This window comes from Triticum urartu, chromosome 7A, assembly GCF_056163025.1.
Source record: "Triticum urartu cultivar PI428250 chromosome 7A, HENAU_Tu73, whole genome shotgun sequence".
Classification (NCBI taxonomy): domain Eukaryota; kingdom Viridiplantae; phylum Streptophyta; class Magnoliopsida; order Poales; family Poaceae; genus Triticum; species Triticum urartu.
In genome coordinates, this window is record NC_141879.1 from 459,653,209 (window position 1) to 459,678,684 (window position 25,476).

The following is a 25,476-nucleotide window of genomic DNA, read 5'->3' on the forward strand; positions in this document are numbered from 1 at the left end:
GGTTAGGCCTAGAACCAAACATCCCCTTATTTCAAGCTTTTCGACGATGTTTGTTCGGTGGGAGGAGGCGTTCTCGTTGACTACAAGACATGTGACTTCATCAATCTCAAGATGTGATATCGGTTCATTATCTGAAAGTAATCAGGACTAGGATGTGCGTGTGTGCATTCATTGGAGTTTTGTTAGGGTTTGTGCCCTGCTAAGAGAGACGAGACGGTGAGAGCTCTCTGCAAATGGAATAAAGTTCTTCCCACCCTATCCCCATCTCGTTGGTATTTCTAGCATTGTCAGATGGGTCTAGATGTATTTTTTACTTCTAATGTTTTTTGTGCTACTTCTTTTTCGAGGGATGTTTTTTGTGCTACCTTAACAGTTGATGAATAGATAAGAAGTTATTCTTGAAAAAAATTCACGATTGTACCGTGTTTCAAAAATAAGATGAGAGAAAAAAAACTTTGGCGCCAACAATTTGAAGCCGGCAACGAAATTCTGATTTCGTTTCACTGACAGATTACCCCGTCGGAGCTAGCGAGTCAGACCGCCTCTCATCCCTCGCGCATCCACCACACAAACCCCACACAAACTCCCCACTCTCACACTTTCCCCAACGACACCCTCAAAAGTAAGAAAACCAAAAAGAGTACGAAAACCCCAAAACCTAAGCCCCCCTCACTCCCGATGACGGCACCGGAGATCCTGGAGGTGCGGTGCGCCGGCTGCGGCGAGACGCTGGAGGTGGAGCAGGGGATGACGGAGTTCGCCTGCCCCGGCTGCGCCATGCCGCAGGCCCTCCCGCCGGAGCTAATGCCGCGGCCGCCGCCGCGGCCGCGCCGCGCCCTGCCGCTCCACCACGGCGGGGGAGTTAGGGACCAGATGCAGTGCGGCGGATGCGGCGCTGTGCTTGCCGTGCCGCGGGGCCTCCGGCGCATCACCTGCCCGCTGTGCGCCTCCGACCTCGTAGCCGACGGCGACCGCCTCCGGCTGCATCAAGCCGGCGTACAGGTCATTTCGCCTGCGGCCGCCGCTCCTATCGCGCCCACGTCCCTGCGTCGGTCGGAGGTGCTTGTCCTGTAGTTCTTACATTGTGCATTTCACTGATTGATGGGGTTAATGGATAGTGGAAACGAAAGACTGTATAATCCTAGTGTCAGAGCATCTAAATTTTCTAAAATAATGGGGTGCTTGTCTTGAGAGCGAAAGTCGTAGATTTAAAATGGACTATAGGAGTGACTGCATATTTTATTGAGTCTCGATGTGTGCAGGTACAGATTGCTTGAACTATTGGCAATAGAGATCTTGGATGGGACTAAGAGGTTCCATCCTTTTATCTGATGCATCCTAGTAGAGTAGTATTTATTTTCGTAACTCCTGCTTAGGTACATATTGTTCAATCTTTATTTTTTTTACTTACTAGCTTGGCGTTACTGCATGAGGAATCCTGTCGTATATATGTGATACCTTAATAAAATTCAGAAGATTATAGGTTCGTCTGCACTTAGCAAACATATATATTTCTATATTAAGTACACATTATTGAATAAGTACAACATCACATAATTCCGTTGGTACCCGGTCCTTCCAAGCATTATTAAATTGCTTTGCTTCTTGCCCTTCGAGCAGTTTCTGACTCTTTGGTATCCAAACATTCCATTATATGACAGTACTCTGAGTATTACATTCCGTAGGATCGTTCTTTCTGGAAACGTCATAACTGAGAGTGGGATACTTCCCTTTTACAATATATATGTATATGTGCAATTATGTGATGTCTAGTGACATTTTCTTCATACTTTTTTCATGTGTTGTCATGGATCGGGCGCAGGAAGAACCCAGAAGCCAAGCGATTCACGTGGGACAGGTGCAAGTAGGAAGGTACAATAAGCCAATCCATTTTGAGCAGGAACGTGAACCCTCTTTTGCTCGTTCAGTTCATGAAGAGTCAACCATTTCACCCAGATCAAACCCAAAGATAGCAGTTCATGTGCGATGTGCAGAAGATGCACCTGTTGATCAGTTATTTCATAGAGATGAGTCACACATTAAATTACCCAATGGAACTGTTCCCAGGCATGGTTTTAAGAAGAAAGGTGATCTATCTGCTAGTCCTGGATCCATTTGTGCAGAGAGGATAGTGCTGGACCATCCTAGTAAGGTCAGCAACGCACTGCGATCACAAGGTGGGCCTTCCATTCATTCATTTCATACAGAGGAGGTACATGGGCGGCATCAAAGTAACATCATTGGAAATCATGAAAACCAGAAAGCTAGACATGCTTCAGTGGCTAGTATTGTGGAGCAGGAAATAGTAAAGGCTCCGAGTTACACTGCTTCTGGAAAACAGGTGCATACTGAGTTGCATGGTAACACAACTGGACGGAATCAGAAGAGGAAAAGGAGCAGCTGGACTACTGGTGGGAAGCGCAAGAAAAAACATATGGGCTCAGGCAAAGAGCTTCATCCTAAATGTAGTAAGTATTCAGCTGCCCAGCCAGAATATACTCCAAATAGCAATACTGTTCAGGAGCCAGTTTCTTCCCCGGATGAAAATCAGTTTAATCCTGCAGATGTTGACAGAATAATTGCCAATCTTTACCCTACTTCATTATCTCAGAAGCAGGCACCTCGAGCGGGATCACACGACTTGGACAACATTGATGCAACCTTGCTTCCTGTCTCTAGAGATCATGGTATATCTCTAGTGAACAATGTTTCACGGTGCCACTGTCAATGCTCAGAAGATGCTATGGGTGCTCTTGCTAACCGGAGTTTCAATTCAGAACAAGAGCATGAGATTCCTCAGGGAAGTTCCAATGGGATTTGCCCTCATGGTAAAAATGGCGCACAAGGGCAACAGATACAAGATGACAGTCATCCTGTGCAGGTGGAAGTTGAGTGTCAGCACAACAAAGCTGCGGGACAACACAAGAGTGTAGCAAATGGCTGCATGCATTCGCCAAATGAGAGGGACTATATTGAAAACCGGTCTCGCACTGGTATTCTCCAGCAGGTGGCTGTAGCTACTGCCTGCTGTCATCCTACCCCATCACCGCAGTTGACTACTACCTGCTTGCCCGGTACCACTATTCCTTCTGTCACAAGTATGTTTCTATCCAACTATATAGATATCTTTCCAACACTGTTTTTAAAGGATATCTAACACTGTTGTACATTTTGGTCACTTGCAGGATCATCAGTTCATCGATCACCACCGCATTGCGAACCACCAGAAACTATCCATTCCCAGGTATGTCCCTCTCGCATGATCTTAGCTAAACCTGGGCATTCGTCGTGCTGGGCCGGGCTTACAAAATGTTGTCCTTCAGAACAAGCTTGAGCCGAGCCCAAAGCCTGAAAATTTCTCTCTTGTCAAGACCAAGCCTAGCCTGATCAAAAGCCCAATGCCTGGAAGCCCTGCCCGAAGCCCAAGTCACAATAAACATTCAGTCCACACATGAAATGCATACTGTCTATGCTATGAAAGCAAGTGCTATCATCATTATGCACCAACAATATTTCACGAATGCAACGCATGTAACCTGACAAGAATTGCCGACAAAGCATCCACAAAATTCACATGGATTATATAGGAGAAGCTATACAAGAAATGCACACATCCATGCCCTACTAAATAATGAGCAGATCTAGCACTGATGTGCTGCTCAATGATGCAGATAGCTACCAGAAACCAGGTGAGGTTGCCGACGAGTCAAACAGCCTGTGATGGGGATGAGGCGGATGTGACTGGCAATGGTGTGTCGTTGCCAGTGGGGAGGAGGCACAGGCGCGCGACTGCGTAGTCGATGCTGGCCTGAGGTGGAGCCATGGAGACATACATTCAGCGTTGGTGACGGCACAGAGGCGCGCATGCAGCGTATGGGAGCGCCAACACACAGACAGGAGGGCAGAAGAAGTGATTGGGGGAGATGCAGGTGACAACTAGGATTAGAGCATCTCCAACGCTAACCCCCAAACCGGACACCGTATCCATCCGCGGACCGATGGCGACAAGTCCACGGACACTGATGTAGGAGTTGGCCATCCAACCGTAGCCGCAAATGTCCGGAGACATTTCGAACGGAATTTAATGAAAATTAAAAAAATAGAGGCAAATTTAAACAAACCAAACAAATTTCATTCAAACTTCGATAATTTTTAAATAAAACCGGATGATTTTCATCTAAACCGGAGCACATGCATTACATTTTTGACATAGTTGAACTAAACCCTATTCTAACCTAGTCTAAATGATCGCTGTCGCCCGTTTCCCGTGACATGCCTTCCCCATGTCCGCAACAAGCTCGCCGGCCAGCCATGAGCCCCGGAAACTGAAGCTCCGCCTCCGTGAAGCGGGCAAGCGGCTAATCGGCCGACGATGATGAGTCCGCCAAGCTTGGCTTCAACGGGAGGGGAGTAGTAGTGGCCTTCCCGGGACCCAAGAGCTGGCGGCCTCCCATGCTCTACTCTTCCTCTCTGCTAGCGACGCCCACGGATGTGTCGACTTCGTCGTGGTGGTGTTGGGGCGCAGCCGACGCGGAGCTGGCGACGTCGTCTGTGTCGTCGTAATATTCCGCCGCCACTTCGTTGACTGCTATGTACATGGCTTCTTTCTCTGCCTGCACGATGCGGTGCCGCCATCGATCACGGTGGATGTCGCGGGCGACACGGTAGGACAGAGTAGTGCCTTCTGCTCGTCCACGTCCACTTCGACGTCCGCCACGATGCCGTGCCGAGAAGTTGCTCCTTCGCGTGCCGGTGCTCGTCGATGAGGCGGAGGCTGTACTTTTGGCCGGCCCGCGCCTGCCGGAACGCGGCCTCCCGCTCTTCCAACACCATGTCGGTGAAGTGTGCCCGCGCCTCGCCCATGGTGATGCCGGCATGGGACGGCGAGGACGGTGGCGCCGGCTCGTCGTCATCCGCCTCTTCCAGTGGCTCGTCCGCAACGCTGGCTTCCGGAGAGCTTGTCCGCATGCCGCAGCCGGCTGCAATGCTGGCAATCTCCTTCTTGTGTTCGTCTGAGAGGCTCTCGCACAGGGCTTTGGAGCTCAAGGCCATGGCGGGTTTGGTGCTGAGAGGAGATAGGGAGCGGAGGAGGTTGGATGCAACTGTTGCCGGGTCTGGCGTTTAAATAGCGGGTGGATGCCAGGCCAAGCGGCGAGGTGGTTAACGGTGGCCGCCAGATGAACCGACGGGTGGCCTTCGCATGCGGGCGCCAGAGTAGGTTCCTCGGCAACCACACATGTTTAATGTAGGGAGGCGGACAGCCAGTTGTCGTTTGAATGCGGAGAGAAGGCACGTGCACCGCGAAGCTGCGGGGGTGGCGCTCTCGGCCGCCGCGCCGCTTCAATGCCGGTTCCAGTGAGAGGTCACGTCTTCTATGGGCCGGCATGAATGCGGCGTTGATGCTCTGGAGCAGTGTTGACCGCTTCGGGCGGGAAAGGGAGAGGGGTTTGGGTGGGCCACCAGGGTTGTCGGATGCATGCGTGGCTGCTGTCCAGACGCCCGCAAAGCCCCCGCGCGCGCTTGTGGGAAAAAGGACGTCCGGACCGGATACAGGACAGCGTTGGATGGCAAAACACGTCCGGACCGCGCGGTCCGGACGGATGGGGCTGGTTTGAGGGTCTGTGTTGGAGACGCCCTTAGTATACGGTGGAAACGGAGGGATATGGTGCTGGTCTGCTAGTTTGTTGGGCTGGGCCACAGCCCATAGGCGCAGGCTCCCAACACTGCAGATGTTTTATCCACTTTCGGTCCAGGCTGGGCTAATTTCAGGCTGAAAATTGAAGCTCGAGCCTGGCCTAAAAAATACCGGGCTTCACACTGAAGCCCAGTGCACGCTGACTGACAAGCCCAGCCTGGCCCGGGCTTCCCATGCCCAGATTTAGTTTTACCATAGGGTCATGTGTTGTTTCTGTGATGCACTGTCAGCAAGTAGCAATATAATTTCCTCAATTTGGTTGGTAAATCCTCATTGTGAATTCATCGTTATTTTTTGAGTAACTGCGATTCTTCATGATTATCAATGAAATTTATTTGAGTAACCGATATTATGTGTTCACAAACATTCTTCTTTTTAAGTGATTGCATAATTGATTTCATGCAGGATACTCATGCTGCTGGCACAGGGTATATGAAATCTAAAGTGCGCAAGGGGAGGGGCCCTGCAAAACTCACTGAACCACGTAGGGTAGCTGACAGGCCTGTGCTGACTCCGACTAATGTGGAGTAAGTCTTCTCAGATTATTGCATTTTCATCAGATGCCTAGGGTCAACTTGCACTATATAATCTCCATGTACTTAGCATATTGACTTGTACTGGCAGCACATGGGATATCGATCCTCCTTGTCCCAAGGTGGCCTCTACCATCACTTTACTTCTCAAGCAGTGGCACCCAGGGTCTACTTACATGATGGCTTGTCAGCAAACAAATGAAGTGCACCCAGAACAATTGGTTCTCCACTTTCACCAGTATCATTCGGATAGAAGGGCTATCATCTTGGATGAGTTCCTTGTAAGAAAGTTTATCCAAGAATGTGTTTGTAGATTCATCAAGTATGTCCTGAACACCCTTCTATTTTGATGACCACAGCGCCGTTACAAGTGGGCCCCTGGGCGGGAAGCAGAGTGCCTGAAGCTATTCAACCGCAGAACAGCCAGACAGTTTACTGGGCTCCTGTGTGATGAGAAGCGAAAGGCTAGAGTGAAGTTGTTTGCGTCAAGGAAAGTGAAAGGAGCTTCGGATGCTACCAAGTCCAATGGACAGTCAAATTTTGATAACAAGGGTGCTAGAGAAAAGTCGAAGCTGCCGCGCAGAGACCCAGCAGGTGTAGGGCACGAGGATGACGACCCTCTTCAGTGGAAGCAGTTCCCCCCTGAATGGATGCTGCCGAAGTGGTGGGAGATGCTATGTGAGCACTGGGCTTCAGAAGAAAATTTGCAGTTCTCTGCCCTGATGAGGAAGAATCGGTTCACAGGAGGCTCCGCCCGGCACACAGCAGGCTCCCGGAGCATAACCATGCATCGCAAACTTATGGTAAGACTGACATTTTTTCCTGATACACACTTAGGCAGCTACATATGACTCTTATTGAATTGAAATAGATGATAGAGAATGGTGGGAAGCCAGTATCGGAAGTTGAACTATTTAATAAGACCCATAAACATGGCGGCGGTAAGGGGGAATTTGTTACCGAGAAAGCAAGGCGAACCGTGGTATGTATTCAGTCATTTGCATCATAAGTTGATTAATAATTATACTGATATCACAGAACTCAGTTCAATGAATCTGCGTACTATATTTCATAGGAGGCCTTCCAGCGGCGTTTAGAGGAGGCAGGTGATACTGAACTAGACCCCCATGTTGTATGGTCGGAGGAGGTAGGGGGCCGTCACCGAGGGAGGTACTATGGACTTCCTGGTATCATTGACAAAGCCCGGATAGGCCACTTGTCAAAGTCCATCCCAAGTTCTTTAGGTCAAAAGAGAAAGCAGATGTTCACACAGGATCAGGTGCAGGAGATGATCAATCACGCCACACGGCAGATGAATGAAACTTGGGAGAACAGGTTTCGGTCTTTGGAAAAGAGTATGCGGGGCATGGCGTCATCAGATATTTCACAGGTAAATTTTAGTTGATTTATTGCCCAAATGAAGGTTCATATTTTTCATACTGGTGTGCTTGTCTGCAGCATGCTTCAGCAGCTGGACCTGGGGCTGAGGATGGCGAGGCATCACACGAGGTAGATGTTCATATTTGCTCTTCCTTCCGAATGTGCATTTTTTCATTAGATAGTCATTAATACTACAACATGCTTTGCCTCAAAGCAATCTTGCTATACATGTTGCACCAGTTGTGTGGCTTTCATTTCTCTATTTTCCCCTGGGGGTCACTGCACACTAAGTCTATCCTGAGATGAATAATGAAAGCAATGCTTAGTGAAACTTATTTGACGACGAAACACTGTATGTTATGCTTTGCAGCATACATCGGATTCTACTGACGATGGAACATATCAATCCGCAGAAGATGACAGCGGGGGGCATAGTGGTGAATAGGATTTAGGACCACAGGAGTCGCATTTCGGCGCAATTGCTTTGTGCAGATAGTCTGTTTTCATTTTGTGCACACTGTTTTTTTTTGTATATATTGGAGTATGGAAGTATTGTGCATTATTCAGTTTCATTATTTTCAGTGTATTTTTTATGTACACCCTTTGTTCATAAATGTAAGATGTTTTGGTAGTTTAATATGAACTGCCAAAACATCTTACATTTCTGAACAGAGGGAGTATTTGTTTGGGCTCCTAGGAGCAGCTCCAACAGCTTCGGCCGGGGAAGTGGAAGCCCAAACAACAGCTCCAACTGCTCCAACAACTCCTAGAGAAAGCCAATATTTGGGCTGGCTCCACGCAGCGCTTCCATGGAGCTGTCCGAGGAAAATGGTGAGAAGCCGCCAGCTGCAATTTTGGGCTGGAGCTCCAGCATTGCAAAAGATAGTAGTATTGCACAAACTAAGACATTTTCCTCAGAGGGCTTCGCCCAGATTCGTTTTTTCTCCCAAAAGAAAGGCCCGGCGAACCGGAAAAGTAGGATCTAGGTGATCAAGGAGGCGAAGAGGAATCCCTTGCGCGCCGCCGGTTCCCTCTTTCTTCGTCGGCCGCTCCGGCGGCAAGAGGGAGGGGGAACCTCGGGTCTGTTCGCTAGGTGGGTATGTGGTAGGGTTGGGGTTGAGGAAGACGCCGCCGAGGCCGTTGCGGTGGTGTCGCGTCGGAATAAATTTCTCCGGGCTTCGTTCGCGGTCAGGCGAGGCTTTTGCCTTCGTCTAGGAGCCAGCGGTGTTGGGGATCCCCGGATCTCGTCGAGGTCGCGGGCTATGGTGGTTGGAGGTCCATCGGCACTGGCCGTTTGGATCCTCAGATGGGCGATGGAGGCAGGGAGACGAGGACATTTCTTCTACCTTGTTGGTATGATTTGCTGCTGCTGTTCTCTCCTTCCTCTGCGCTGATGCTGGTGGGAGATCCTGCTTTGCCCGGGCGGATGGCCCGGCCGCGGTGCTGGACCGGTCGGATGACTCGAGTTCTCTTCCTTCCAGAAGGGACACTTTTCGCGGTACTCAAAGCCAAAGATGGCGATGGCTGTTGCAGGTGTGTTGGATTGATGTCCATGCCCTCTCAGCGCTGGTGTCAAAAAAGGAGGAAGCAGCATGGTGGCAATTTTACCGTGGTCGAAGATGATGACCTGTTTGGGACTGGTTGCAGATCCTTCTGCTGCAGGGGTCTTCTCTCAAGATTCATGGATGATGACACGGGGCTCCGGAGATCTTCTTGTGTTATGGTTGTCTTAGGGTACTCTAGGTGTTCATGGTCCTTTGTGTTTGCGTTTCAGTGTGCTTGTAAATATCAACTATTTTGTACTGATTCGTAATTTGAATGAAAATTTCTCAAAAAAAGACATTTTCCTCATGGTTGAGCCGGAACGCCAGACTAGATCTGATAATCCTGCAGGTCGGACCAGGTTTTGAGCCAGGCTTGGCTAAGCCCGAACTCAAAATCCTTAGCCCGAGCCTGGCACAGCTTGAAACACACGAACAATGCAGTTTTTCAATTAAAAGAGTTATTTTTGTGATGTTAAGATAATATATTATACCTATTTTTCAATAATATATATATTTTGGTCATTTCGGTCTTTTTTGGGGCTTTGAGGTCGGGTTTGGGATGGAAAAGTGGAACTAAGAGCAACTCTAGAAGACCCTGCATTCGGCGCGAACCCGTATAATTTCTGCGATTATACGGGCTTGGCTCGTTATTCTAGCCGGACCAGAGCCTGCATCGGTGTCCGGTCCGTAAACATTTTTGTCGCAGCCCACAAACGCTACCCCCGAATCAGTATAACTGCGGGCTTGCGGGGCAGATGCGGGTTGAAATCCTATCCTCCCGCAGCCGCGTTTGCCACCAATTCCCCATCATGCTGCTCGATTTGTTGCCGCCAGCGAGCTTGCGAAAGCCATGGACGACTCGGGGGATGCGGCGCTGCGCGCAAGCGGGGGGCGCGTCGGTGGCTCAACCGCGGTACCCGGTCGCCGCCGGCCTTCGACCGCCGCGAGCTCAAGGACTTCGATCGCGAGCTCGCCCGTCGCCGCCATGCCTCCTCCGGCAACTGGTCCGTGGGGAGCTCATCCGCGGGCGCATCGAGCTCGCGGCTCGTTCCGGTGAAGAGGGAGCCAGAGGAGGCGATGAAGAGGGAGTCGGAGGAGGCCGTGCCCGAGGCGTCATCGGGCCCGAGAACTACCTCCCCCCGAGCAGGAGGATCTCCTCGAGCGTGTCGTCCTCGAGCGGTCGGCGAGGAAGCAGGAGGAGATTGAAGAGTGCATCCGGCGCGAGCTCAAGCACGAGCGGCTCTTCTTCCAGACGGGCGTCACGGCATCGCAGGTGCACGCATCGAAGGAGGCTGACCTGCGCGTGATGAAGGCAGAGCAGGCGAAGCTCTATGTTGACCTCGACTCCTCCGACTCCGACTGAGCGCCGCCGGTGGGCAGCTACCGCAGGAGCTCCGGTGAGCTCAACTTTATTGTAGTGGTACGGTAGCGTAGGCCCTGTCTAGCTGCGGCAACCTTTAATATGTATGTATGTGCTGTGTACAAACTTATGCAAAGAAGAACTATCTATGCGAGCGAGCTCCGGCGAGCTGTTGCTTAAATTTCTCACACGAAACAATTTTTTTTTAAATATTACGGGTTTGTTTGCGGTTTCTGTTCTGCCCCCGCGTTTTTCAGCCTGCATAAGCGCCCCCGTGCGAATTGTAAACACAGTTTACAGTTCGGCAAAATGCGGGGTCTGCTAGAGTTGCTCTAAGGCTGGCCCGGATTCCGAGCTTTCAGGCTAGGGCCTCTAGGTAGGTTGTCCATGCACACGTCTACGCTAGACTATCCTGTAGGAGTTGCTTGGCTATGTGATGCCATGAGACAACTGTGTAGCAAAAATGGTGGTAGCAAAAATGAAAGATGACCCCTAGCAAAAGTAAAAAACGCGGATGTAGCAAAAAATCAAGCTCGTTCCAGCAAACCAGAAAGTCACTGGTAGAAAAAATAGTATTGGTTCCAGCAAAACCAAATGCATGTGGTAGAAAAAAGGATTACTGGTTCCATGTGTCGTAGTAGGGGCCGTCCCCTCCAGGGGCGCCATGGGGGAGGTAGGGGCGGAGGCCACCTGCCCACGCCTCCCTCCCGGCCCGGCACCAACCAGGACGCCCGTCACGGTGTCCGCTGCACAACATGTCATGGCCTCAGCCGCACAGGACGTCGCCGGGCTCCGCATCTCCTGTGAAGCACCATAGTGAAGGCGAGTGACGGGAGAGCCAGGGGCCGCCTGCCCAACATCCCCCCCCTCAACTTGCCCGAGCACAGTCTCGGGAGCCACATAAATAGAAGCACACTCCGCAGAGGTCACCACTGCACCAGAAACATCCGATCATCCACCAACAGAAGTGCCAAGAGCCTCAAAATCAAGCGAGGGAAGCGAGTGTTCAAGAAAATCATCACACTCAACCCACTCACTTCACAGTCTAGGAGGGGCCGAAGCGGGCTCAAATGAGCCAAAACTCAGTGAATTCATAGGCGCCGAAGTAGGTGTGGGGGTCCCCTTCCCGGGCGTCACTGAAGCGAGACTAGAGCCTGGGTTGGTGGACATATCTTGTCCACGATCATCCTCGCTCAACTCCTTGTTGCCAGAGCCGTCATCCTTATCAAGCATATCAACATCATTCCCAGCCAAAGCCTCAGTGAATAAATTAGTGTCCTCAAACTCAATCTTGAGGTTAAAGATCATGCCGGCATGCGTCCTCTTAACCACATCCGGTACAAACTCAATGTCTAGAACACTAACTAGCAACCTCGCCATCCCATTAGCTCGGGTAAAGGCTATGTCCACCCGCTCGGTCTTCCCAACAAGATTCTCCAAGCTAGCTGTGGCCCGAACATCATTCAGAGGTTTGGACGGTGCCCCCGAGAACCGTAACCAAACCTGAGTAAAGGGCTTGCCCTTTGGCTCAACCTTCTTCCACTCATGAAACTCAAGGATACACTTGGTGCCAGGGACTCTTCACAACCCAAAACTCAGAAGCCTCTGTAGGTCCTTTGTAGTTGGAAACTCAACCTTGTACATGTTGGCCTTGAGTCTAATAAGCTCCCACTGAAAGTTACCTGGAGCCAGCTCATTCAGTCTCTGTAGGATCTGTGCCTCAGACAAGACACCTTTTGTTACTTTGACCACCCCCGTGGTCGCGCTCTGAGGCGCCTCTGGGATCTCCCTTGCACTAGGGGACCCGAAGAACATCAACTCAGTGCAACACACTCCATATATGGTAACTCCCGGCATCGGTTCACGCAGTAACGGGCATTCCCCCGTCTCATGCACCGGTTTGAGGCACGTGTCACAAAGCTCAGTAATGCACTCTGCAATAAAGTGCCCCTGCTCACCAGAGGGATAGCACACCATCTTCTCTTTCTTCCGGGCCCACTTGGTAGCTCTATCATCGTCAGGTATCTCGGCCCCTCTGACAGTACCCGCCGCACTAGGCGCAGCCTATGGCACTACCGCAGTTGCCAGCGCCGTCACCGCGGCCATGACCTGACCGGATAACGCTGGCGTGTGAACAGTTGCCACCACGTCCACATAACTCATTGGCTCCGCGACATCGGTAACAGTAGCGGTAGGCGGTGGAGGCTGACGAAAGTAGTTCCTGCCATCGCGGCCACCACGATGACCACGGAAGCCACCTTGCTGCCCGTAGTCCGGGCCAGAAGATCCCTCGACGAAGCCTCCCGGAGGCCCATAAAATGGGCGCTCCGTCGTCCCATCACTCTACCACGCGTATCCACGTCGGCCGCCCGTCGACGACGAACTGCGATGTTGGCCTTCACCATACGCGTCATACCCGTCGTCACCCCAATGGCCCGGGGGGGGGCACGTCCACCATGCGCTGCCTCCCTTCCTCGGTTCGCCGAGAAGCGTTGCTGGCCCGAGCTGCCGCCACCCCTAGGCGCCGTCGGCGCCGCCCTGGCCGCGGATGGCTGCCCCGCGTTTTGAAGCCGTGGAGCGGCAACCTGCTGAGTCTGCCCCACCCGGGCATGCGGCGGGAGCGAGACATGATGCGACGGCCGGGTCGGCCGCGGAGCTGGACCGGGCAACTGCGGCGCTGGTGAAAGTGCAACTATCCCTCGGTGGTTTTGGTAATTACTAACAACATATAGCTCATTGAACTAATACTATTTCAAGATGACCATTTTAGAAAGTTCAATGATTGGCATGGCATGGATTAGGAATGTGGACCCCTCAAAATGCTAAGGACACACATTGGCTCAAGCTCAAAACTCTACATTTTCATTTTAGTGATCCAAGATCACATTGAGTCCATAGGAAAAGCCAATACTATTAAAAGGGGATGATGTGTTGCTTAATGGCTTACTTGCTCAAAATGCTTAGTGATATGCTCCAAAAAACCTCAACCACTTTCTCATATCCACATATGTCCCAAACCAAAAGTCAAACTCGACCCCACCGAAATGTTCTATCCGGCGCCACCGAGTTCACTTGACATAGCCACTGCCAGAAACCCTAGTTATTTCAGTCTCACCGATAGGGATCTCGGTCTCACTGAGATGGGATTGCAAACTCTCTATTTCCCTTTGTAACGTTTCGCTCCAACCGATATGAGCGTTCGGTCCCACCGAGTTCACAACGCAAACTCTATGTTTCCCTTTCGTAACGTTTCGGTCTCACCGAAATGAGCGATTCGGTCCCACCGAGTTTGCCGGACCAACTCTCTGGTTAGCTTATTACCAAAATCGGTCCCACCGAGTTTGTGTAATCGGTCTCACCGAGATTACGTTATGCCCTAACCCTAATGGAATCAGTCCCACCGAGTTGACATGTCGGTCCCACCGAAAAGCCTAATGTTCACATTTTGAACTGAATCGGCCCGACCGAGTTTTCTGATTCGGTCCCACCGAGTTTGGTAAATTGTGTGTAATGGTTAGATTTTGTGTGGAGGCTATATATACCCCTCCACCCTCCTTCATTAGGAAGGAGAGCCATCAGAACGTGCCTACACTTCCAGCATTCATTTTCTGAGAGAGAACCACCTACTCATGTGTTGAGACCAAGATATTCCATTCCAACCATATGAATCTTGATCTCTAGCCTTCCCCAAGTTGCTTTCCACTCAAATCATCTTTCCACCAAATCCAAATTTGTGAGAGAGAGTTGAGTGTTGGGGATACTATCATTTGAATCACAAGCGCAAGGAGTTCATCATCAACACACCATCTATTACTTTTTGGAGAGCGGTGTCTCCTAGATTGGTTAGATGTCACTTGGGAGCCTTCGACAAGATTGTGGAGTTGAACCAAGGAGTTTGTATGGGCAAGGAGATCGCCTACTTCGTGAAGATCTACCCTAGTGAGGCAAGTCCTTCATGGGCGATGGCCATGGTGGGATAGACAAGGTTGCTTCTTCATGGACCCTTCGTGGGTGGAGCCCTCCGTGGACTCGCGCAACCGTTACCCTCCGTGGGTTGAAGTCTCCATCAACGTGGATGTACGATAGCACCACCTATTGGAACCACGCCAAAAATCTCCATGTCTACATTGAGTTTGCTCCCTCCAAACTCCTCCCTTTACCTTCATATGCAAATGTTTTATATTCCGCTGATATACTCTTAGACTTGCATGTGTAGGTTGATTGCTTGACTTGTGCTAAGTTGTTAAAATCTGCCAAGACTTGAAATTCGGAAAAGGCTATATTTTTATTTGGTCAAGTAGTCTAATCACCCCTTCTAGACATACTTTCGATCCTACAAGTGGTATCAGAGCTTTGGTCTCCGTTTGCCTTGATTTCCATAGCTTTTGGTGATCATAGCCTTGGTTTCACAACCTAGGAGAGTATGGCGTCTAGCAAGGGAAATTACCACCGTAGAGGTCCTTACTTTGATGGTACTAATTTTGCTAGTTGGAAGCATAAGATGAAAATGCATATTCTTGGACATAACCCTGCCGTTTGGGATATTGTGTGTATTGTCTTGCAAGGTGAATTCTTTGATGGGAAAGAACCAAACCGTGAAGCTAGCGTGAAAGAGTTGAAGATGCTGCAATACACCGCTCAAGCTTGCGATATCCTCTTCAATGGATTGTGCCCTGAAGAATTCAACAAAATCAGCCGTCTTGAGAATGCAAAGGAAATTTGGGATACTTTGATCGATATGCATGAAGGTACCGACTCCGTCAAGGAATCCAAATTGGATGTGCTTCAAAGTCAACTTGACAAGTTCAAAATGAAGGATGGTGAAGGTGTCGCCGAAATGTACTCTAGGCTTGCTCTCATCACAAATGAGATCGCCGGCTTAGGAAGTGAAGAGATGACCAATAGATTCATCATCAAGAAGATCCTAAGAGCCTTGGATGGAAAATACGATACCGTGTGCACATTGATCCAATTGATGCCCAACTACAAAGATCTCAAGCCAACATAAGTCATTGGAAGAATTGTTGCTCATGAGATGTCACTCAATGATAAGGAAGAGCTTCACAACAAGTCAAGTGGTGCTTACAAAGCCTCATGTGATGCCCCCACATCATCAAGTGAGAAACAAGCCTTCAATGAAGAATTGAGCCTAATGGTGAAGAACTTCTACAAGTTATACAAGAGTAGAAGCAAGGAAAGAAGTTCCAAGTCAAGGTCCTACAATGACAAAAGATCTTCGAGTCGTGAACAAAATTGCTATAATTTTAGAAAACCTGGACACTACTCCAATGATTGTAGAGATGATCATTATGAACGGAGAACATCACGGAGAAGCAAGGATTCAGAAAGAAAGGACAAGTCATCAAGGAGCTACACAAAACGAAGACATCAAGCTCATGTTGGTGAATGGGTATCCGGCTCCGACTCCGACAATCACTCTGAGAGAAGTTATCACTCCGACTCCGAATATACTCAAGATGAAGGTGTTGCCGGTCTAGCACTTGTGTCAACCAACTCCTATGACATATTTGACTCACCAAATGAAGGAATTGGAAGATACTTCATGGCTAAAGGCCCAAAGGTATCACACCCCAAGTATGTTGATTTCAATAGTGATGAAGATGATTTGCTAGGTGATGATGATTTACTTGTTGACAACTCCAGTGATGAAAACTATGATGAACTTCCTATTAATCATGCTAATCAAGATAAAACGAATGATAATGATAATAAGGAGATTGAGCATCTAACTAAAGAACTAAACACTCTTAAGTTAGCTCATGAAAATACCTTGGAAAATCATCGAGAGCTTTTAAAGACTCATGATAAGTTACGCTTTGAAAAGCTCAACCTTGAGCAAGAGTATGGGTTCTTTAAAGCAATCGATGATGATCTTCGCAAGAAAAGTTCTTCTTACATTGCCAAGCGTTTACTCTTGTCTACTTACATGCCACAAGTTAAATCTAGCAACAAGAGTAAGAAAGATTCTTCTTCTAGTAGTAACAATAATCATGTTAAATCCAATGTTGTTGCTTCTAGTAGTTCTCTTGATTCCAATAATGATTCTCTTAGCCAAGTTACACTTGAGCAAGAAAATAGCTTATTGAAGGGACTTATAGAGAAAGGTGTTTACAAGAGCCTTGCCGGGAGTAAGAAATTTGAGGAAATTGTACGCAAGCAAGGAAGGCACCGGAAGAATCAAGGTGTTGGTTTTGAACCAAAATTCAATGCCAATGGAGTTGAGTGGGAAGAAGATCAAGACCCCAAGACGAAGTTTGTTCCTCAACACGAGAATTATGATCCTACTTCTTTCCAAGGAACACAAGCTCAAGATGATCTTCCACCACAAGACCACAAGCAAAAGGGCAAGGACAAGCTTCAAGAGGAGATTGATGCGTTTGAAGAAGATCCTAAGACCTTGGTAAAGTGGGTTCCCAAGACTACATCAAGTTCTACTTCATCAAGTACGACTACAACTCCAAGGATTCCCATCAAGATGATGTGGATCTCGAAGAAGAATAACTAGAGAGTTCTTGAGGGTGACTCCGCCAACATACTTCACTCATATCATTTTTGGCGAGGACAAGTGCAAACAACTTCCACATCTTGCACTAGTTCAAGGAGTCACAAACCCTCTTGTTGGTAAGACAAGGGACAAGGTAATATATTGCCTTCATGGACATCATCTTGTGTGAACATCACTCTATGTCTATGGATATCCTTGTTTTTTCCTTGTGGGATTAACCCGTGTAGGTATTGAAAGTGCAACTCACTCCAATGGATTGCTCCACATGATCTACATCAACATTGAGCATCCACATCTTCAACACCTACATGAAGTCATCATCGACAAAACCCAAGTTTAGTTCATCCCTCTTAGGGGGGATATCACATCTAGGGGGAGCTTTACTCTAATCAATTGAGCTAAAGCAACTCTAATGGTGTGAACACAACAATGCTTTATGTAAAAGTGGTAACCCCACTTGCGCTTAAACGATGAGTATGACCTACGATCAAATGTTCTCATTTGACTCCTAAGTCAATATACTCATATATAGATGACCTAGTCATCGCCAATTGCTTGATAGATGCTAGAGTGTTTGTGCATGCTTTGCCACATATTTTATTTGTCATTTTATTGTGTGAGCATGTTGATTGCATATTTTACTCATTCGAGGACATCCACTTGTTGTTTTTATTGTTTGGCTCTTTCATTTTTGCCAAGTGGATGGACAAGAATGCCTAAGAACCTCCTCTAGCTATCTATGTTTTTCTCGTCTCAAACTCTATTCATGCTACATCACAAAGTTTGATCAAGTCAGATTCGAACCACTCTGTGTGAGGAGCACTCGGAGTCCCCGATTCGTCATAGACTTAAACTTCCAAAACCTCTCTATGCATTTCGGTCTGACCGATCCATCCATTTCGGTCATACCGAGTTCACTGATGATCTAGGTTTTCAATCTCGATGCAACCGATTTGAACTTTTCGGTCACACCGAGTTGCAGTAACCACTTGCGATTCTGCATCTCGGTGCCACCGAGTTTTTCCACTCGGTCACACCGACAGGGTCAGGACATATATACCCATGGGTGAGATTTTGGAAATTTCTTCAAACCTCCTCAGCCCGCGCGTGTCCTGCTCTGCCAGCTCGGGTCTCCGGATCGTTTCCTCATCGCTAGCGACCTCCCGCCACTGGTTTACGTCATCGTCAATGGGATTCTGCCCCGCTGTTGCCACCATAGCGAACTCCCGCCGAACTAGGGTATGAGTTCGACTTTGTGTGCTAATTCCTTACTCTGATTCTTAGCACATTGCTTTTCCATGATCATTACCACGTATGAAATCAATCTATCCAGAGAAAACTCCCTTTAGGTTAGGTTTGATTCGAAAATTTAGGGTTAGGTCTCCGCCGAACTCATCTCGGACCGACCGAGTTGTAGAAATCGGTCCCACCGATTTGGCTTAGGCCATTGCACATGCGCTTTTCGGACTGACCGAAAATTGCAAATCAGTGTGACCGAATTTGATTCTCTGTGAAACCCTAGCAATCTCGGAGCCACCGAACTATGACTCGGTCTGACCGAGTTCACTAGTTTAGACTCCAACATTTGCTTCGGTATCACCGAGTTTGACAAACCGGTAGCTCTGAAATGATTTCTCTGGAGAACTAAAACTAAATTTTGGACTCATTTGTTTTGCAAAAACTCTGCACCTTGTGATGCTCATCTATTCTACCTCATCTATATCCATTCACAGGGTTTGCTGTCAGTTTGATTGCCAGGATGTCTGAACAAAGTGATAGTCAGAACAAGTCAGAAGAGCAAGTGCAATTGAGTGAGGGCACTAGTCCCTCAAGAAGCTATGATGAGGGTAGCAGGAGCACTCCTAGTAATTTGTCCAAGGCAGCCACCAGAACAAGGAAGAAGCAAACCTCAGATTCTGAAGATGAGGACTATGTGGTTGTTGAGGAGGAAGTTAGCTCCAAAAAGAATTTGCTGAAGAAAGAGTATGGTACTGCTACAACAACTAATGCTGGATTGCACAAGAAGACTCATGCCAAGAGGGTGCCAACCCTAAAGGCCAGAGCCTCAACTGCTGAAATCACCAAGCCAACTGAAGAGGCTGCTGGAGAGGGAAAGAAAAGGAAAGAGATGGTCAAGAAGACCACTGCCAGAGTCATCGGTAGATCCTCCATAATGAGAGATCCAGAAGAAGATGAAGAGGAAGAGGATGTTGCACCAGCACCCAAGTCCCAGAAGCTTATGGGGGATGCCATTAAGTCAGGGGCTGCCACTTCAAAGCCCAAGACTGCCCCCAAGGCTCCAGTTCAAGCTCAGAAGCCTTCTAAGCCCAAGAGAAGCACCAGGAACATCCCAGCTGAAGAAAAGAACAAGGCCCCAGTGCCTGAAGTTGAAGAGATGCTGAAGCCCAAGTGCTGACAAAACCGAAACCTGAGATTCCAGAACACAATGACACTATTCCAATGGCTGAGGACATGAACATCAGGAAGGATGCAAGATTGAGACTTTGGAGATAGTCTGATCCTTATGCTTTGAGGAGGAGGACTGCAGTGGACTATAGGTTCCACACCAAGGAACAACATGATTTCTATGAGACCATTCTGCTGGACAAGAAACCTATAGTCTGTGACATGAAGTGGGTTGATTGGGAATTCATTGATGAGAATGAAGACTATTTCCCAGGAGTGCATGAAAGCTTCAAAACTTGTGGAGTTGATGAGTTTGTGGGACAGAAGCTTACCAAATGGAATGATGAGCTCATTACACAGTTCTATTCTACAGCTCATTTCTATCCAGATGGTAGAATTATATGGATGTCTGAGGGTACAAGGTACCAATCAACTATTGATGAGTGGGCGAAGTTGATCAATGCCCCAGAAGAGCATGATGATGATTTGGATGTGTATTCCAAGAAGAAGAAGGACCACAACTCAATGGAAAACATCTACAAGGAGATCTCCGACAAAGCTTTGGAGACACACAAGCTTGGATCTGTGCATTATCTGTTGTTTGGTCTGCCTACAATCAACACAATCTTAAGGCATACTCTCTTACCCAAATCTAGAGATCATAAGATGATAAGAGGACATTCAATCAACTTGCTACAGATATTTGATGTTCCTCAAAAATTCAAGGTCATGAGTCTGATTGTTGAGACAATCAAGAGGACTGCTCCAGATCAGAAAATATCTTGTGGGTGTGCTCCACACATTCCGGTGCTCATCAATTCCAAGATGGGCACATGCACTTGTTAGAAAAGGAGCATTTACCATTGCACCCAGAATTTTAGGATAACGTAGTCGTGATGAATGAGGATGATCCTTCATCAACACAAGCACAAGAGAAGAGAGCTAAGGCAAAGGCAGAAAAGGCTGCAAGGATGGCAAGTGCCGAGGAAGTATCTCAGGTGTTCTTAAAGGGCAAACAAGATCAGCTAGGTTATCTGATTCAGGCAACATTGAGGATTGAGAAGGGCTTGTCCACCTTGACTTAGATTCAGGAGAGCTTGGAGAGGATCGTTGAGACAAAGTTTTATGATCTTGATCCCAAAGTGACTGAGATACAGACTGCAGTCGAGCAGCTCCAGGAGGAAGCATAGGAGAAGAGAGGAAAGGCAACTATGGATGCTTTTCAGCGAGTGCCAAGAATTCAGAGGTCAGCTCCAGTGCTAGTGTCAGATACAAGAGCTACTTCATCTGCACCGGCAACAGCTTCTGTGCCACCTCCAGCACCCACTTCACCAGCTCTAACATCATCCACTGATGCCTTCGTCTTTGGAGTTCTCTCTACACCACCTCTCGAAGACCAAGCCTGAGAGATGCATATCATTATGCATTTTCAAACTTTTTGGTAACTTGTTGCCAAAAGGGGAGAAATGTATAGATCGTAGGCTGAGAGAGAGAGAGAGTGTTTTTCTACTTTGTCTCTCTTGGTATTTGGTTGAACTTTTATGTGTGTGCTCGTATGATACTTTATGTCTGTGTGAGGTACTTGTATGATCATGTGTTTGATCATATTATACTTTAATGCTTGCTTGGATGACATTATCTTTTATATCCCTATATGATCATTCACTTTGCTTGGTGATGAGTGCATGTTTTAATTCCTATCATTTTGAGCGCTCCACCAAGATGTATATGACATGGAAGAGTGACCCATGATCCTAATCGATTGTGCATTTGCATTCAAAAGCAAATCTTAAATAATGCACACATTTAGGGGGAGCTCTTGCTTATCACATACTTCTCAAAGTGATGAGGTATTTAAATCTTATTATCATTTGTCGAAGCTTTGATCTATATATTTTCATCAATTACCAAAAAGGGGGAGATTGAAAGTGCAACTATCCCTGGGTGGTTTTGGTAATTACTAACAACATATATCTCATTGAACTAATACTATTTCAAGATGACCATTTCAAAAAGTTCAATGATTGGCATGGCATGGATTAGGAATGTGGACCACTCAAAATGCTAATGACACACATTGGCTCAAACTCAAGACTCTACATTTTCATTTTAGTGATCCAAGATCACATTGAGTTCATAGGAAAAGCCAATACTATTAAAAGGGGATGAGGTGTTGCTTAATGGCTTACTTGCTCAAAATGCTTAGTGATATGATCCAAAAACCCTCAACCACTTTATCATATCCACATATGTCCCAAACCAAAAGTCAAACTCGGCCCCACCAAAATGTTTTATCTGGCGCCACCGAGTTCACTTGACATAGCCACTGCCAGAAACCCTAGTCATTTCGGTCTCACCGATAGGGATCTCGGTCTCACCGAGATGGGATTGCAAACTCTCTGTTTCGCTTTGTAATGTTTCAGTCCAACCGAGATGAGCGATCGGTCCCACTGAGTTCGCAATGCAAACTCTCTGTTTCCCTTTCGTAACATTTCGGTCTCACCGAAATGAGCGATTTGGTCCCACCGAGTTTGCCTAACCAACTCTCTGGTTAGCTTATTACCAAAATTGGTCCCACCGAGTTTGTGTAATCGGTCTCACCGAGATTACGTTATGCCCTAACCCTAATGGAATCGGTCCGACCAAGTTGACATGTCGGTCCCACCGAAAAGCCTAACGTTCACATTTTGAACTGAATCGGTCCGACCGAGTTTTCTGATTCAGTCCCACCGAGTTTGGTAAATTGTGTGTAACGGTTAGATTTTGTGTGGAGGCTATATATACCCATCCACCCTTCCTTCATTAGGAAGGAGAGCCATCAGAACGTGCCTACACTTCTAGCATTCATTTTCTGAGAGAGAACCACCTACTCATGTGTTGAGACCAAGATATTCCATTCCAACCATATGAATCTTGATCTCTAGCCTTCCCCAAGTTGCTTTCCACTCAAATCATATTTCCACCAAATCCAAATCTGTGAGAGAGAGTTGAGTGTATGGGAGACTATCATTTGAAGCACAAGAGCAAGGAGTGCATCATCAACACACAATCTATTACCTTTTGGAGAGTGGTGTCTCCTAGATTGGTTAGGTGTCACTTGGGAGCCTCCGACAAGATTGTGGAGTTGAACCAAGGAGTTTGTACGGGTAAGGAGATCGCCTACTTCGTGAAGATCTACCCTAGTGAGGCAAGTCCTTCGTGGGCGATGGCCATGGTGGGATAGACAAGGTTGCTTCTTCGTGGACCCTTTGTGAGTGGAGCCCTCCGTGGACTCGCGCAACCGTTACCCTTCGTGGGTTGAAGTCTCCATCAACGTGGATGTACGATAGCACCACCTATCGGAACCATGCCAAAAATCTCTGTGTCTAGATTGAGTTTGCTCCCTCCAAACTCCTCCCTTTACCTTCATATGGAAATGTTTTATATTCCGCTGATATACTCTTAGACTTGTATGTGTAGATTGATTGCTTGACTTATGCTAAGTTGTTAAAATCTGCCAAGACTTAAAATTGGGAAAAGCCTAGATTTTTATTTGGTCAAGTAGTCTAATCACCCCCTCTAGACATACTTTCGATCCTACAACTGGGGCCGGACGCGGAGCCGTGCCAGGAAACTACGACGTAGTCTTAGGCTTCAGCACAACAGCCTTGGAGATCGTCGGTGCGGTCCTGGGGGGGGGCGTTTGTTGGGGAACGTAGTAATTCAAAAAATTTCCTACGATCACGCAAGATCTAACTAGGAGATGCATAGCAACGAGAGGGCAAAGTGTGTCCACGTATCCTTGTAGACCGAAAGCGGAAGCGTTTAGTAACGCGGTTGATGTAGCTGAACGTCTTCACGATCCAACCGAACCAATTACCGAATGTACGGCACCTCCGTGTTCAGCACACGTTCAGTACGATGACGTCCCTCGAACTCTTGATCCATTAGAGGGTTGAGGGAGAGTTCCGTCAGCACGATGGCGTGACGACGGTGATGATGAAGTTACCGACGCAGGGCTTCGCCTAAGCACTACGACGATATGACCGAGGTGTTAAGCTGTGGAGGGGGGCACCGCACACGGCTAAGAGATTGTATGTTGTGCTTTGGGGTTCCCCCTACCCACGTATATAAAGGAGGGAGGAGGAGGAGTCCGGCCTAGGGGGAGGCGCGCCAAGGGGGGGAGTCCTACCAGGACTCCAAACCTAGTAGGATTCGGCTCCCCTTTCCTTCCAACGGAGAGGGGGAAAGGGGAAAGGAGGGAGAGGGAGAAGGAAAGAGGGGGGCCGCGCCCCCTCCCCTTGTCCAATTCGGATTGGGGAAAGGGAGGTGTGCCCCACCTCCCGTGGCCTACCTCCACTCTTCCACTATGGTCCATTAGGCCCAATAACTTTCCCGGGGGGTTCCGGTAACCTCCCGGTACTTAGAAATATCCCCGAACCTTATCAGAACCATTCCGGTGTCCGTATATAACCTTACAATATATTAATCTCTACCTCTCAACCATTTCGAGACTCCTCGTCATGTCCGTGATCTCATCTGGGACTCCTAACAAACTTCGGTCATCAAATCACATAACCTCATAGTACAAATCGTCATCGAACCTTAAGCGTGCGGACCCTACGGGTTCAAGAACTATGTAGACATAACCGAGAAACATCTCCGGTCAATAAACAATAGCGCAACCTGGATGCTCATATTGGCTCCTACATATTCTACGAAGATCTTTATCGATCAAACCACATAACAACATACATCATTCCCTTTGTCATCGGTATGTTACTTGTCCGAGATTCGATCGTCGGTATCATCATACCTAGTTCAATCTCGTTTCCGGCAAGTCTCTTTACTCGTTCCATAATGCATCATCCAGTAACTAACTCATTAGACACATTGCTTGCAAGGCTTATAGTGATGTGCATTACCGAGAGGGCCCAGACATACCTCTCTGATACTTGGAGTGACAAATCCTAATCTCTATCTATGCCAACTCAACAAACACCATCGGAGACACCTGTAGAGCATCTTTATAATCACCCAGTTACATTGTGACGTTTGATAGCACACAAAGTGTTCCTCCGGTTTCCGCTTAATACAATTCTAGCATGAATAATAAACATTTATCATGATATAAGAAAATATAAATAACAACTTTATTATTGCCACTAGGGCATATTTCCTCTAGTCTCCCACTTGCATTAGAGTCAATAATATAGATTACATAGTACTGATTCTAACACCCATAGAGTCTTGGTGCTGATCATGTTTTGCTTGTGAGAGAGGCTTAGTCAACGGGTCTGCAACATTTAGATCCGTATGTATCTTACAAATCTCTATGTCTCCCTCCTAGACTTGATTGCGGATGGAATTGAAGCATCTCTTGATGTGTTTGGTTATCTTGTGAAATATGGATTCCTTCGTCAAGGCAATTGCTCCAGTATTGTCACAAACGATTTTCATTGAACCCGATGCACTAGGTATTACACCTAGATCGGATATGAACTCCTTCATCCAGACTCCTTCATTTGCTACTTCCGAAGCAGCTATGTACTCCGCTTCGCACGTAGATCCCGCCACGATGCTCTCCTTGGAACTGCACCAACTGATAGCTGCACCATTCAATATAAATACATATCTGGTTTGCGACTTAGAGTCATCTGGATCAGTGTCAAAGCTTGCATCTACGTAACCATTTACGATGAGCTCTTTGTCACCTCCATAAATGAGAAACATATCCTTAGTCCTTTTCAGGTATTTCAGGATGTTCTTGACCGCTGTCCAGTGATCCACTCCTGGATTACTTTGGTACCTCCCTGCTAAACTTATAGCAAGGCACACATTAGATCTGGTACACATCATTGCATACATGATAGAACCTATGGCTGAGGCATAGGGAATAAATTTCATTTTCTCTGTATCTTCTACAGTGGTCGGGCATTGAGTCTGACTCAACTTCACACCTTGTAACACAGGCTAGAATCCTTTCTTTGATTGATCCATTTTGAACTTCTTCAAAACTTTATCAAGGTATGTGCTTTGTGAAAGTCCTATTA

General features: G+C 47.7%; 1 protein-coding gene across 2 annotated transcripts; it reads left to right on the forward strand.

Moving 5' to 3' along the window:
- The first annotated feature begins 585 nt into the window (after positions 1 to 585).
- Positions 586 to 8,180, forward strand: LOC125519428 (uncharacterized). Of its 2 annotated transcripts, none has more exons than XR_007288244.2 (10): positions 586 to 1,059; positions 1,823 to 3,098; positions 3,186 to 3,244; positions 6,101 to 6,222; positions 6,320 to 6,509; positions 6,588 to 7,031; positions 7,100 to 7,210; positions 7,304 to 7,398; positions 7,508 to 7,618; positions 7,687 to 7,737. XR_007288244.2 is itself a non-coding variant. In XM_048684239.2 (10 exons), exons 1-10 carry the CDS (start codon positions 679 to 681, stop codon positions 8,051 to 8,053), a joined length of 3,024 nt encoding a protein of 1,007 aa, XP_048540196.1. In that variant the 5' UTR covers positions 586 to 678; the 3' UTR covers positions 8,054 to 8,180. The 2 variants fall into 2 exon arrangements, 1 of the variants encoding a protein (XP_048540196.1); XM_048684239.2 differs by adding an exon at positions 7,979 to 8,180 and having other exon boundaries at positions 7,304 to 7,618.
- Positions 8,181 to 25,476: the final 17,296 nt, after the last annotated feature.